This window comes from Spodoptera frugiperda, chromosome 31 (genome assembly GCF_023101765.2).
Source record: "Spodoptera frugiperda isolate SF20-4 chromosome 31, AGI-APGP_CSIRO_Sfru_2.0, whole genome shotgun sequence".
In the NCBI taxonomy this organism is placed as follows: domain Eukaryota; kingdom Metazoa; phylum Arthropoda; class Insecta; order Lepidoptera; family Noctuidae; genus Spodoptera; species Spodoptera frugiperda.
The window spans coordinates 3545446-3560435 of NC_064242.1; the positions used below are offsets into that span (position 1 = coordinate 3545446).

At 35.2% G+C, this 14990-nt stretch overlaps 2 protein-coding genes across 6 annotated transcripts; one reads left to right on the forward strand and one right to left on the reverse strand.

Moving 5' to 3' along the window:
* On the forward strand, positions 1 to 10879 carry LOC118276117 (protein Son). 5 transcript variants are annotated; one of them, XM_035594290.2, is made up of 14 exons: positions 1 to 985; positions 1224 to 1322; positions 1615 to 1827; positions 2341 to 2504; positions 2885 to 3060; positions 3563 to 3709; positions 4081 to 4172; positions 4528 to 4586; positions 5222 to 5304; positions 5532 to 5615; positions 6059 to 6169; positions 9350 to 9544; positions 9934 to 10110; positions 10679 to 10879. In XM_035594290.2, the coding sequence occupies exons 1-14, from the start codon at positions 162 to 164 to the stop codon at positions 10787 to 10789; spliced, it is 2535 nt and encodes an 844-aa protein (XP_035450183.2). In that variant the 5' UTR covers positions 1 to 161; the 3' UTR covers positions 10790 to 10879. The 5 variants fall into 5 exon arrangements, 4 of the variants coding, with proteins under 4 accessions (XP_035450183.2, XP_035450184.2, XP_035450186.2 ...); XM_035594291.2 differs by having other exon boundaries at positions 9934 to 10104; XR_004783649.2 differs by lacking the exons at positions 9934 to 10110; positions 10679 to 10879 and adding an exon at positions 7417 to 9056 and having other exon boundaries at positions 9350 to 9423.
* Positions 10880 to 12466: 1587 nt separating this feature from the next.
* LOC118276188 (iron-sulfur cluster assembly enzyme ISCU, mitochondrial) lies at positions 12467 to 14762 on the reverse strand. The gene is made up of 3 exons (XM_035594414.2): positions 14508 to 14762; positions 13726 to 14029; positions 12467 to 12882 (listed from the first exon to the last, which is right to left on the reverse strand). The coding sequence occupies exons 1-3, from the start codon at positions 14598 to 14600 to the stop codon at positions 12809 to 12811; spliced, it is 471 nt and encodes a 156-aa protein (XP_035450307.1). The 5' UTR covers positions 14601 to 14762; the 3' UTR covers positions 12467 to 12808.
* Between the last annotated feature and the right edge of the window lie 228 nt (positions 14763 to 14990).

Sequence of the window (14990 nt, forward strand, 5' to 3'; positions counted from 1 at the left end):
TCTGTCATTGTCAAAGAAGTGCATCATGGCGACGGCAGACCACGAATGTTTGATTCAATAATCAATGACTGTTTTACGTTGCTATATTGTTAATTATTACTTGTTGTAGTGTGACGAACCTTGTTATGTCTACTGAACGTTAAAACTAATTTGATAAGACTATGACGAGCTTGATAGATAAAATTGAACAACTAATAAAACGTGAAAAAACAACACCCGAGCGTAAAAAAGATGACTCGAAAAAGTCATCAAGTGAGATTCTCTCGGAATTGTTTAGTGCTTTTAACGCGGATCCGCCGAAGATAGATGAAGTTCCTTCTAAAAAATCAAAGAAGAGTAAGAAGAAGCATAAGAAAGAAAAGAAGAAACGCAGCCGCAGTTCTAGCAGCGACAGCTCGGACGATAGTGAGTACACACATAAACGGAAAAAGCGAAAAAAGAGTAAGTCTAAGAAACGTGCTAGAGAGAGCCGGTCTCCTTCATACCCATACCCACTAACACCAGTGCGAGTGAAACCAGAAAATGACCACGTAAAAATAAAACATGAGAAAGAAATAAAACTAGAAGATGTTAAACCCAAGGAAGTTAAACTCGAAAAAGACGTTAAGAAGCATGCGGCAATTAAAATTGAAGAAGATTCTATTTCATTGTCACCTCCACATCCCATGTCTATGTCTATAGACTGTAACAAGACCATAGACCTACGGGATAAACTGGATAGTAAGAAGGCTGAATCTTGCAATGCAGACAATGACAAGTCTAAGGGTAAAATTCAAATAAAGAATCTTAAATTTAGTGCAGTATATGAGGAGACGGTTAAGAAGGCTGAAGAAGAGGCTAGAAGGAAAGCAGAGAAATATGAAGAAGGTGAATACACAGACTCTTCCAGCAGTACTGAGAAGGAAATTGTGTGTAACTCACAGTTCCCTAAAACATCTGATCCTGGTGGTATACTTAAGAAACAGGCTGAGGAGGAATTGAAAATGTAAGTCATTTTGTTTGTTAGTATGGCAGGAAAACCAGTAAGGAGTTTCTAAACACAATCATTTAATTGCCTCTAATGTAAAACCTCCAGAGAATAGAATTTAAATATCACAAATAATTAAATTCTATTCTGTCCTCATTACTGTTACTATGTTTTAGTCCTGATAATGAAATCTTAAGTACTAAACAATGTTGAAACAAATTATTATTATTAATAAATTAATATATTTAATTTACAGTGAAATAAATGGCGATTCAAAATCTGCCTCAAAGAAAAGTAAAAAGTCTGAAAGCTCAACAAAATCATCAAGGCGAGATAGAAGTAAATCTCCTAAAAGGTAAGTTTATTAATACAAGTATTCATTCATATAAATTAATATAAGGTAATATCTAGTCAATCACATAATAAAACCTGTACTTATTAGTTAATTACTGATTAAAGTTGAACACTAAAATCAGGCTTTTTTTAAGACAAATTGCAATTTCATCAAGATCAAATGGATCTTTAAATGAATTAGGGCAAGGACTAGGGTATGTAGGATTCATACATCTCTTGAAGCATTCCAATAGTTACATTCTACAAGTAAAAGGATCATGAATGTACCTATTATTTTATTTTTTATATAACAGATCTAGCAGTAAATCAAGGAGATCATCATCAGCGTCTAGGAAGCGTCATCATCGTTCCAGTTCTAAGACGAGACACAGCAGTCGATCACGACATCGGTCCTCGTCTCGGTCTCGAAGGAGGTCGAGATCACGATCTCGGCGAAGGTCGAGGTCGAGATCACGACATAGGACCAGACGGTTGTCGCCTAGACATGGGGGAAGAAGGAGATCTAGGTTTGTAAAATACTTTATGGTTTACTGAAACTAACTAACTAACTCATAAGTCTATTATGACTTTCTGTTCAGTTATAGCCATTTCTAATTCTTGTCATAGCATAGCATGTCACATGAGAACAAATTGCTTTAACTTTTCGTAAAATACTCATGAAAAGATTTGGCTTTAGGGAAAAACGTAAATAACTATTTTACTAAAAGGCATACCAGAATAATTATATTCTAAGTTAGAATTTAGTTTCAGATAAGGTTACATTTTATAAATTATCCATGCACACAGCACATATTATTAATATTAACTGAGCCTCACCTATACACAAGTGTGACAAATTCATTCTTTACTTGTACTAAAATTAAAAGTTACGCTTATTTTTCATGTATTTTAATTTAATCAAGATTTTGTTACGAGAACTCCTTTACAGAGAGAAATATTGTAATAGTAATAGTAAAACAAACATTTTATTTAAACTGTTATATAATCTTGATATTATCATACTTAAATTCCTTCTATAGGTCACCAACCGGCGTTAAGTTAGCAGATAGTGAAAAGAAACGACTGCTAGAAGTTGCTAGAAGGAATGCTATAAACATGCTCAAGAATGGCGCGGTGCCCGCCGGGGCCGCTGCTTTGCCGCCGCATACTAGGAACCAAGTAATGGCTGCTATTCAGTCTGGAGGTTAGTAACTTTTTCTTATTTATGCAACACTTCATTTAAAATAGTTTTTAAACAGACTTATTTGATGGATTTCTAGAAAATAGAATAAACAAGAGAAAAGTGGGGGTCATTTATTATTTAGTTCCTTCATGATAATATGATAGCATTTAACAATAAATTGGTGTTAGCATATTTTTCCCAATGGTGTGTTATATCCATTTAGTCTGTAGCTGTCCGTGTAGCTGATGAAGCATACATATTTCTAAATCCCAAATTGACTTTCGAAAATCCTGATATTTTATTGATCATACTAGTCATTGATACAAATACAACAAATATGTTAATATGCAATACATATTCATACATATAATCTAATATTTAATTATTTAAATTCTTTACAGGTAAATCAGTAGATGAACTGACGGACTTCTGCAAGCACTTATCCAAGAAAGAAGCGCTGGGTGAATTATCGTCTGTCTCATCAAACGACGATGATATGAGTGAGAACGAAGACACGCTGGCATTCCACCATCCCTTCCTTGTTAAGGAGAAGGCTCCTATTGTTATGAATATAAGGGTGAGTTTTCTATGTGATTATTTCAAAACTTCTTTTGATGAGTTTGTTATCTGTTTATAATGTTTTGCTGGTTTTGGTTATGTTAGTAATCCCATGGCGAGTTTATTGCTTTACACCTTACACCAACCATAAAGTTAAAGTCAAAGCATTTATCTAAATTAGGCACCTTTGAAACTTCAAATTAAATTGTCCGGCTGTCTGTCTGACAGTGAAGCTAGGTGCTCATTCCAAAGTGTCGCTTCAAATATAGAACAACAAGCAAGAAGCTTCATCGTTACTCTTTCCAAAAACCTTTTTTTTACAATTTCAAATTCTATGTTATTACAGAGGATTTATGAATAAAAACACTCCAAGAATGCTTTGTTCCACCTCTAGAATCTCACCCAAGACTGCTTGTTTGACGGTTTCTTTTGTCAGTATATGAGTTTAAGGGTATATGACCTATGACACAGTAATTAAAAGATTTACAAAAATTCTCATAAAAACACATCTATCTTTCCAGGGAGGAGCTCCACTGCCAATAAAAACGAATCCCCTCCCTATAGCCAACAAGGAGGAGCTAAGGCTTCAGTTCCCCGTGTCTTCCGGCTCACAACACAGAGAGAAGGCATCTGAATGGGTGCCCGTCTCACCACCTAAGAAGGATATGGTAATACATAGATTTTATTTGATGAATATAACAGTGAAGCAAATATATCTTTAGTATTAATATGTCTGTCTAGTGTTGCTTATTGTATAATGAACTTTATGGTGTAGTGAATTGGGTATATTTTCACATCATCAACCCTGTGATGTGACTGTCTTGATTTACTATTAACCTGTCGTATGCTGAAGCATTGATTAGTGAGACACACTGTGTATTCTATTGTTGTCTCATATATCCGCAGACGAAAGGTTAATGGTCTACAAAGAAACTTTGTTCACTAACCAAGATGATGATAATAATCTAAATTCAATCTTAACTTCTCACGAATAGAGTTCACAATCGCAGTATTTAATCTATTTTTATTTTGTTTACAGCAAGTAGCAAAGCTCAACTCCACTAGTTCTAAGACAAAAGCAATCACTGCCTCCACTCCCTCCACAACAAACACATGCACAGATATTGCCAAGTAAGTATAACCTTTATTGTAATTAACAAAAGACATAGTTTATTGTAATCATCAATATAAGATAGATTTTAAGTGTGGGAGAGCCATGCCTCGGCTTCCGATGACTTCAAATTAACGAGTCATTTCGTTACATTGCATTGAAGTTTCGTTCGTTGCATTGAAGTATTTATTATTAGAAAATCTCTTGATATTTATAAATCTTGATATAAATAAATACAGTAGTATTTATTCCAAAATATCAAGAGATTGTCTTGTGATGATAGAGAAGTTGGAATTATCGAAGATTTGAATTAACGATAGTCGAACTGTAGTTTAAATGCCCTGTATATTTTCTAATAATACTTTTTCGTTTCAGAATATCTGATAGATCTTCAAGTCCGCCTGCGTATATGAAAAGTTTCACTTCTGGTAGTCGTAAGTATAGTTTTAATATTTTTTATAACTAAACGTATTAACTAAATGACGTTTAATTCACATTCTAGTCTAGATAAACTTACTATGACCTAGATATCTTTTTCCTATTACATAAAAGCCATTACTAGGTTTATAGCTGATAATGAATTGATTAATTTATGAATAATAATTTCTCTGTCGCATGGCAAGGCCTCGAAGTAACTGCTAGACTGCAAATTGCAGTAGCTGTGACTTGCTACAAATGCAGAATGTGGTTGTTTGACAGTTTTTACTTCAAAGTTCTTGAAGTCATTCTGTGCTCGGGCTGAAATTGAACCGGTAACACATAGACGTGTCGAAAACAGGTCTAAGCAAACTAATGTTTTTTTTATACTAACTGCTTTGCCAGCGGCTTCGTCCGCGTTGCCGTAGGATAAAAATTATCCCATCACTCAAGACAGCTCATAACGTGTCTGTATACTAAATTCCATCAAATTCAGTTCAGTAGTTTCAATGTGTATTGGTGGACAAACGTCTAAATAAACATACTTTCACATTTATAATATTGGTGTCAAGTTATCTTGAAGAATAAAGGAACAGACGAAGGATTAAAAAGCAGTAAAAATATAAAAGTATATTGTAATGTTATCTTCCAGAGCTGAACTCAGTGCCTGCAATACCTGTGTTGCCAGCTCCGGGTCCCCAAGCTTACCCTCCGGGCGTAGATGCACAGAAGATGGTATGTATTACTGGAACTGATGATGTATTCGTACATCTAGATTTTACACTTATTGTTTTTTTTATGGAACAAAAATCGGTAAACGAGCAAACGTATCACCTGGTAAGCAATCGCCGCCTCCCATGGACACTTGAAACACCAGAGGGTTGTTGGGGAATCGGTGATTAGGAAGGGAGTTTTAGGCCTCCGATAATTAATCTCATTTCCAATTTTTTTCTGTATTACAGCAAGACGTGGCGTTGATCGTGTCGCAGAAACTGTCCTTAATTCGCAAGGAACAGGAAGAGAGTGAACTGTTTACTACACATGGGGTGAGCTATTCTGTACCTTATATCCTTTGACACACGTCTGAATTCGCAAAGACAGATTTTTTTAACTTTTAATGGGTCGACGTTTGGCCGCTATCTCGCCTGATGGTAAGTGATGATGCGGCCTACAATGAAGCACGTCTGCCCATAAACAACCTATTAACTCAGGCTTTGAAGATACCCAGGTTATACCCATCAGGAAACACAGACTCCGGCAAGGAGTTTCACTCCCTAGCTGTTGGCACAAGGAAGTTTGAAGCGAAGCGCTTCGTGCGAGTTGGTGGGATATCTACCACGAAACGGTGACGCCTCGCCGATTGTCTTGTGGTTCGATGATGGAAAGGACTAGGGGGAATCAAGTTGTGCAATTCCCCCGCACATTCTCCGAAATGTATCCGGTAAAAAATGGAAAGGCTTATTTCTAAATTTTTATTTTATTTTCGCAGTTTGGTTGGTCAGCGGGTGAATCATCACTTGGTCAGTTCACCGGTTCAACAGGAGCTCAGATATTAACGCCGAGGGAACTAGCAAGTGGTACACAAGCGTGGGCCAAAAAGGTACAAAATTATATTCCAAACTTTAACGTCATACTGTATAACATGACTTCAGTGAAATTGTTCTTTCATTTTTACCAAAATTGTTTTAAAATTCACCGTTTTTATACATGATGTTGCGTTTAGCGTTTTTCATTATTGCATTGCGTAAACTATTCCCTTGTCTAAACGAATTGAGACTGGAAGCAGCGTAAGTGGAATTTTGTAATAACGCATTAAGCTCATACAGAAAAACGTTCTTGACGAAAAGTTCTCATTGGAATTTAAACCTTATTGACATTTGAGATCTATAAACACTGGTACATGATTGAAGAACATTTTCCTGTATCCAGTATCTACTGAACAATTTTTGTAGTATGTATTATCATAATAACAAAATACAAAGAATAAAGGCATCTGGGTTAATACTTATTCTATATAATTTAGATGTTAATTAATGTATTTGTAGGTAATAACAATTTCATTTAAAAGTGTGATTATGAAAGAACAATACGCTTGTAGGGGACGAAAATAAAATATGCGTTAAAGTATGAAACGAAATCTATTTCAGTGCTCAACTGTCCTATTGTGCACTATGTATTGTGTTCGATCTTGTGTGTTTACGGTTCATATTCCACAACTACTCCACTACACATATTACCCGCATTTTCCTATAAAAACTAGCTTAAGCTCTCCTTACACACATCTAGTTATCAATATGCAGAAATGGGCAAATTGAAATATAAACAGAACTTTAGAATTTATTTTGAACTACATTTTGTCGTTATTTTAAAAGAGTTGTAGTTATAATTTTATTATAAGTAAATTTCGTGAGACATACAAAATTCATTATTTATATGTTAACGACTTACTCACGTTACTGTTGGATGAGGTACTCGACTAGTTTCAAGCCATGCTAGAAGCTCATATACGTCAAACAGTTACGTGAGTAAGTCGATTACATAATAATGAATAGAGTTGTAGTTCTTCTCGTATTATAAGCCTGCAATGTACCTCAACCTGATGTCCGCTCGCGGAGAGTGTAAATGTAGCATTAATCTACACAATTAATTCGAATTCAGGTCGTCCATCACCACTACATTCCTACCATCTAGCGGCATACGCCACACTGTTTATTGGCTAACCTTTGAGAACACCACACATAGTATACCTAACAGGATTGAACTCCATACATTCACCAATACTGACAGTGAACGAGCCCCGTAGTTTCGTTCAGTACTTTAATGGTATGCCAATGACTTTTCTTTCAGCTGATTGCCTCGCCGGTCGGGATTTGCGGTCACAGCGCGTGCGACCGTTCGGTCAGAACTTATAATACATGTCGTATTATACTTTCTGACCCTTTTCTATTAAAAACTGTGATGGTTGCAACAACTTGACTTTTTTTAATGTTATCCTTGTATCACTGTTTTGTCAATGAGCTATATTGTAGCACGATTTTTTTATGTATATGTATTTTATATTAACTAAAAGCTATTACAATGCTTGGTTTTAAAGGAAAGACGCTATGAACTATTGGAAATTCTTTGCTTAAGCTATTTCTGTGGATGCCCTTTTTATCTTACACTTGCATTTTTCTACAGATTGAACTGTTTTCTCTTTTTATTATTACCATGTTTAAAATGGGATTTTGGAACTATTTCCATTTGCACACACAATTCTAATATTTATTTTTATAATAACTATCGTGAGACACTAAATTAACGCAACGTACATACGTACGTAATTAACGTATGTGCACGCTGCTCACGATGAAGTCCCTCTGTGACTCGATACTAGTAAAGCTTTTGTCAGTATACTTACGTGAGTAAACCGTTATTTTTAGCTAATGTATTGTTCTTATTCGTGAATGGAATTATCAAAATTTTATCAGTACTTCAGTAGTTTTGAATATTACACAGAACATATCTTCTTTACAGTAGTTAATTAACACGTATCAAGTATCAATATAAAATGTATTTCAAGCTAGTTAAAAAAAATAACATATTTATTATATTATATAGAATTGCTTTGGCTACACTCACACTTGAAAATTTATCCAAATATATAATTACTCAAGCTATTATCCTCTCTATATAATTATTATGTAATGTAACCTCACTGAATGTTGCTGCAACCATTACGCGACCTCGTTATTCCCTGTTCGTGTAACTTGGGAACTTTAAAGTTCGCATGTTACACCGCACTACTCTTCTAACGTGATGGTAATTCTCATGCCACGCCCCCCTTTGGCATGTTAATCATCATTACCAAAGATTGCGTACAGATATTCAGTTTTCCCCTTGGTTGTGACTGACTTATTTCACTTGTTTATTTATTTTATTTCTGACCTACTTTTCAAGTATTTTTATTAAGTGTGGCATTGGGCCAAAATGCAAACCTTTTTCAATATTATATTGTTGTTGTTTTGCATTGTTTTAGTTTCCATTTTGTTCGTTTAAGTTTGATTGTCGTTGGATTTATTTATTCAACTTTAGTTTTGTCCTTGACTTTGTATACAAAGAATTTATTGTCTAGGACTCTTGGGCGGACATGTAGAATCTTGAATTTATAAATGATATTGGTCAGTCTTCAAATTATAATGAAAAAAGTCCATCGATTCTTTGAGCTATCCTAGAAGGGCGAAAATAGCTTACAGCCACTCCCAAACATTTGTGCAAAGCTATGTGCGAAGTTTTGCACAACTTACCATAATGTACAAGCGATTCGCGTCTTTATAAACATTAAAAAGATACGTTTTCGTGAAAAAATGCGATGCATTGATGGCTCAAAGAAAAGTGGCCAAGATGGGGAATTCATGAATATTTGTTGCAGCTTTTAAGTGATAAGGAGATGCGTGCACTTCGATGTCTACGATGATAGGTGCTAACCTTACAATGTATTCAAAGAGGTAAGTATAATATGGGAGGGGGTGAAATAAATACTCAGACAAAAATGAACTTTATATGTTGTGTACACTGAGTGCAAATTTGATAAATATGATATCTACTACTAGCAGACTCTGCAATATTATTGAAAATTGGGTTACAATGCGCTGGTTTTGGTGTTTTAAGAGAATACTTCAACATTTTTCTTCGAAAATAGTCTTAAAATACATTAAAAATCATAATAGTTCTCATATAAACAAATTAATTAATACTCACGATTGTCAATGCATTGTCTAATGTTGTGAAATGTATATAGGATCAACTCGTGCGTGCTGCGCCCGTTGAAGGAGGCATGGGCATGCACTTACTTCAGAAAATGGGCTGGACGCCCGGCCAAGGGTTGGGTAAGGAAGGTACTGGGACGCTTCAGCCATTACTGCTCGAAGTTAAGCTTGATACAAGAGGTCTACAGGCCAAAGAAGAGGCCACTACATGTAGACGCAGTAGAGGTGTAAGTATTTTTTTTATTTTGTTGTAGTTTTATACTTTTTTTAATTTAGTATCTGTCTAATTAACTTTTATAGTTAATTTTTATCGTGTGTAAAGAAATAGAAGATTTGACCCATTGTTTTATGAGTTTTCTAAGCATAAAAAATGTTGCATAGACATTAGAAGTCATAATTCATTGAAGTTTATATAAAGCGTGAAGGAGTTTGAGACATCTTAAAAACTTCATCATCATCATCATCATCATATCAGCCACACCGATGTCCACTGCGGAACATAAATCTTCCCAATGAATTAACTTACTTTACGTTACAACTAAACATAGCCCATACTTCAGTTTTAACAGCTGATTTCATTGCATCCTAAACTTTACACAAATTAATTCCCTTCCAGATGAAACCACAGCGGCCGGGTCGTCTCCGAGGCCCCGCGCCTCTAGTCGCCGGCGGCAAGCACCCAGTATCGTTGCTAGGCGAATATTGTTCCAAACAGAAACTCGGTCCCCCAGAGTACAATCTGTGTTTTGAGTGCGGTCCCGACCACAAGAAGAACTTCCTGTTCAAGGTCTGCGTACGTTGATTTTTGTTATTTATTCTTCCTCTTTATTTAGTTTTAAGTTTGTGTAAGTAAGCAGGTAAGTTTAAATTGCTGTAAGTAGTTATATTTTTGTATAATAAATATCGTGAGAGATAATACTAAATTAACTAAAAATACCCACGTAAATTAATGAAGAAAAGCCTACCAGCCAGTAGGGTGCGCGACGTCGCCGCTTATGCGCACGCTGCTCATGATAAAGAGTCCGCCTGTGACTCGAAACAAGTAGAACTTTTCTCGATTAATTTCGTAAGTAACCCGTGATTTTTAGGTAATTAAGTAGTTTTTTTACGCAACTCGTTTTTCAATATACCTGGGGTCCTGGAGTGACTGACGGAAATTGATCGTACAGGAAATGATACGCCACCGACATCTATCAAAGTTTCAGTAAAAAAGTAAAGTTGCTGCATGAAAGCTAAATGGAAAAATTGCTGTTAGAAGCTAAAGAAAATGATGTACTTAATAAAAACATTTTTATTAACAATTTTTTTGTAGCTAACTGACCTCAGAAAACAAAATATTTAAAGCTGACACAATTTTACAGGTGAAAGTGGCCGGGACGGAATATCAGCCCGCAGTAGCTAGCGCCAACAAGAAGCAGGCGAAAGCTGACGCCGCTCAGCTAGCTCTACAGAAACTAGGCATAGTCACCTAATGTTACTATTTGTATATTGTATACGACTGTTTATATTATATTAGTACATCTCTTGTCATACGTTTGTTAGAATATACGCGTTTAGAAATATGTGGTTTGTTTTATTTAGTTTTAGTCACCAGTTTCGCCCACGTTCAGTGTCGGCGTAAGGGCCATTGATACCCCGGGCGAAAATATTGTGGCACCCACTTTAGGGAAACAATATCAAGTATTAGTTTTTTGCGGATCCCATCGGCGACGGCATCGGCGCCCCTCAGAATTTGTCGCCCTGGGCCATCGACCCATCCTGCCCCCCCCTAACGCCGGCACTGCCCACGTTACTGTGGGACAAAAGGTTCCAGACCATAATCTACTCCTGTTCCAAATTTCATCCCAATTCCTTCAGCCGTTTTGACGTGATTGAGTAACAAACATACACACAAACAGCTTCACTGCCAGTGTCTTGAACATGAGAGTCAGCCAGAAGCCAACTTTCCTTTTTGTTCAAAATCAAACTAAAATCAATTTTTGTTCATTGACTCATCTATGTTGACCGGTAGGCATATCGCGCCGGCGCGAGAGCGGCAGCGAATAATATTGATTTTTGGACCTATAAGTGAATTCGATCGTAGCTATTTGAGATATGAGTTGGCAGAAACTCTATTCTATTTTTAGGTATGATTTCCCACCAGAATAGTAGAAGGAAACTTATTTATAACTTTATGAGACTGTTAACAACTAAGTTCACGAATATCGATACTAGATATTAAACAACCTGCTCCAGTTCGTTACCTTTTTTACACTATTAAAACCACTATAACACCATATAAATTCAAAACTAAACAGTTAAAATAACTAGTATAACCTGTAACACAGGCAATTACTATGTTATAAATACCTATATATTTATTTGGTACCTCTTTTAATGCGATGACGTGTAACGTGCACTTAGCAATACCCTGTGAACACGACGGCGCACGTATAGATAACAATATCAAGTACGTAACGTACCTACACACTGTCATAAGCTGATAACACTCACAAAAATACAATTAATACAATCAATTGGTAGGTACTTGCACTTACCATTATCAAACAATAGAATTTAAGTCTGAGCGTGAACAATTATCCCCTCACTTGCAATTAATGCAAGCCAATTGTGATGTTTTAATACTTTAATTGTGATAAAATTAATAATGTTTATTTACAATAATAACATTTCTTGTTTGCATGCTAATGACCTAGATTACTATAGTCACAGCAGCATTTTTGTTTTTAAACTACATAATTATGTAGAACGCAATGAACTTTGTCAGCTTGGATTATCTCAAATGTACCCAATTTCACTATTCTTTGTTATACATAATATCTGACACATTGTTATACTTATGTATGTTTTGTAAATGGGATTATTACTTCACTAAAACCTTCCTGATGGCCACCATCTGCACCTTAAGGAGGCACCTGTAACGGCACCTCTCAATGGAGACCTGTATGTATGTCATCCTTGAATCTCTGTGCAGCATGACCACTGTGCTGCCTCCTTCCTTGAGGTCATTGGATGGGCGCCTAGATTCCCCACTCAGCGCCCATGTCCCCAAAGGTTTGCCTATCAATATTGCATCATTGACAAAATAGAATGTAGCACCTGCAGCTTACTACTTTTCACAAATTATAGGTAACCATAAAAAAAACAAATAACTCATAAATCAGATTTATTTAAGAACTATTGACAACATCACTACAACTATACAGGACATTACTAAGACATTACAATTTAATTTAACATCAAGGGGTATTGTGCATAAGATCCAAAGAGTCCAGTATACTTTTAAAGTTACAACAACACATTACAACTAATTTAAAACATTTTGAGTGCTGATCTAGTATGTGGAGTAAATAGAATTTAATTCTCTTCCTTCAGTACCTACAATTACTTCTAATAATGTAATAGATACTAGTCCTGCCTCCTTACGTTTCTTACTAAAATCACAGATCTGTTCCCTTTCTTCACCAATCACATCATTTCATGATTTCCTTTTACTGTTTCTCGCCAGATTGTTGTTTGATCCTGTAGTCTGACAGGGCTGCCTTTATTGCGTCTTCAGCAAGCACTGAAAGAAAATAAGAATACATTTAAAATTAATAACACATACACACAATAGGTAGGTGGCAAATGTGTTACTTTCTTTCATAAGATTATAAGTATTATGACAATAACAAAAACAAGTGATGTCATAACTGTAAATGATCACATTCCCACTCAAAAAATATAACACTGTATTTGAATTCCTAATTTTACCATTTGACCAATTAGTTATCTACACCATTGACCATATACCAGACCATATACACCATTTGACCCATTAGTTATCTGTGGACCAAGCAAATTAGTCCTCATTTGTATAAATAATAATTTATACTAATTTTATGAGTTATAAAAAAATGTAAATGTGTTTATAGCACCTTATCAGTAACTGGTTGTTAGGTCAAGATAACAATAACAAAATTTCGTAACTTATCTATCATTACATCGGTGACATATCAATACGTGCAAGATTGGGCATGATATGAATGAACACAACCTCATAAATGTCAACAACTGCTGTTACTGATATGAAAGATGTTGGATAAATGCCAAAAATTTATGAAGAAATAACATATATCTATGTTGGGAATATTGTTAAAGAAATGAAATTGGATAGCAGTGAGTGACAACAAGTATATTATGTATGATCCATTTAGTAAACATCCACAATAAAAGTCCGGAGAGTCAAAATGTGTATAACCAGATATAAAAATGTTTCTGATGAAGTATTGCCATAATTGTTGTAACACATTTGCAATCACTCATTTAACTAAATGATGTCACACATCACCAGTGTTCTACTAAGTTTATGCATATATTTATATTTGATAAAAATGCAATTAAGTTATCAAACAAATTATACACTTACTAGAGCAATGTAGCTTGACTGGTGGCAAGGACAGCTCCTTAGCAATATCTGTGTTCTTCAGCTTCAGAGCCTCGTCAACTGTCTTCCCCTTCACCCACTCCGTGGCCAAAGAACTGGAGGCAATCGCAGATCCACAACCAAAGGTCTTGAACTTGGCATCAATGATCTTGCCATTTTCATCAACCCTGATCTGTAACTTCATGACATCACCACACGCTGGAGCTCCAACCAATCCTGTGCCAACATTTTTGTCTTTTTTGTCCAAAGAACCAACATTACGAGGATTCTCATAATGATCAATCACCTGAAACAAAATTATGTAAACATTACATTTCAGTGACAAATTCTATAATTATTATGACCATGAAACTTGATATGGTGCTTCAAATGTATGCAAAATAACAAAATTATTTCCTTTACATCATTTAAAATTATAATTGAACTGTCATTTGGGTAATTATTTACGCAGCTGATCAAATAACTCGCACTTTCCGATTTCAAATTAAGTAAAGCAATTCAAATTAGTGACTAAAGAAATAATTATTCTAGTATTATTTTACAGTCGCAATATCCTGAGTCAACTAGTATATGAGACCAATAAAAATGTAATTAGATTCGAATTGGAATATTTAACTGATCCATGTATATTGCGATAAAAATTCATATTGGAAACTGTAAATTGTACTTCCTATTATAACACTGGTCAAGGCTATTCATGAAATTACGTAGTTCAGTAGAGAAATCGATAATCCTTGACATTGCATGATGTTGGAGGTACTCACATTGGCATGGTATGATGCGGTTTGGATGATGTTCGGGCTGCTGAAACTCTTCAGGCAAATGCATCTGCGTATATTTGTAACGAGAAACGCCATTGTTATTCAGTTAAAAATTTCGCGAATTAATTAAAATTTCTAGATCACACAAGCCGACTGCACTTTTTATGATAGAGAAATTGAAATGAAAGAAGGAATCTGCAGATCTGCCAAGTGCGGAGCCCAGAATGTCAAATGTCAATTGTCATTTAGTAAATGACAAATAACACAGATAATGTATTTTCAATAAGAATTACGTTTCTTTGGCATTTGACAGCAGCAATCGAAAACCTGAACATGCAAAAAAAAAAACTTTTTTAAACCTGACCTTTATTAGTCTTTTCCAGTCACATTTAAGGCTTTTTGACATTTAAGTAAAATTATAATAACAATTGATTAGTAAAACAATGTTCAGTAAGAAAATAAAATTACTTTTCTTTGAAATCGGTA

What these genes read in the sequence shown, in the direction of transcription:
- LOC118276117 (XM_035594290.2), top strand. Translation starts at nt 162, where the DNA reads ATGACGAGCTTGATAGATAAAATTGAACAACTAATAAAACGTGAAAAA. An exon ending in CACCACCTAAGAAGGATATG is followed by an intron (nt 3,710 to 4,080) that starts GTAATACATAGA and finishes TTTTGTTTACAG; the next exon opens with CAAGTAGCAAAGCTCAACTC. An exon ending in ACATGCACAGATATTGCCAA is followed by an intron (nt 4,173 to 4,527) that starts GTAAGTATAACC and finishes TTTTCGTTTCAG; the next exon opens with AATATCTGATAGATCTTCAA.
- LOC118276188 (XM_035594414.2), bottom strand. Translation starts at nt 14,600, where the DNA reads ATGGCGTTTCTCGTTACAAATATACGCAGATGCATTTGCCTGAAGAGT. An exon ending in CCGCATCATACCATGCCAAT is followed by an intron (nt 14,030 to 14,507) that starts GTGAGTACCTCC and finishes ATTTTGTTTCAG; the next exon opens with GTGATTGATCATTATGAGAA. An exon ending in AGTCAAGCTACATTGCTCTA is followed by an intron (nt 12,883 to 13,725) that starts GTAAGTGTATAA and finishes ATTTTCTTTCAG; the next exon opens with TGCTTGCTGAAGACGCAATA.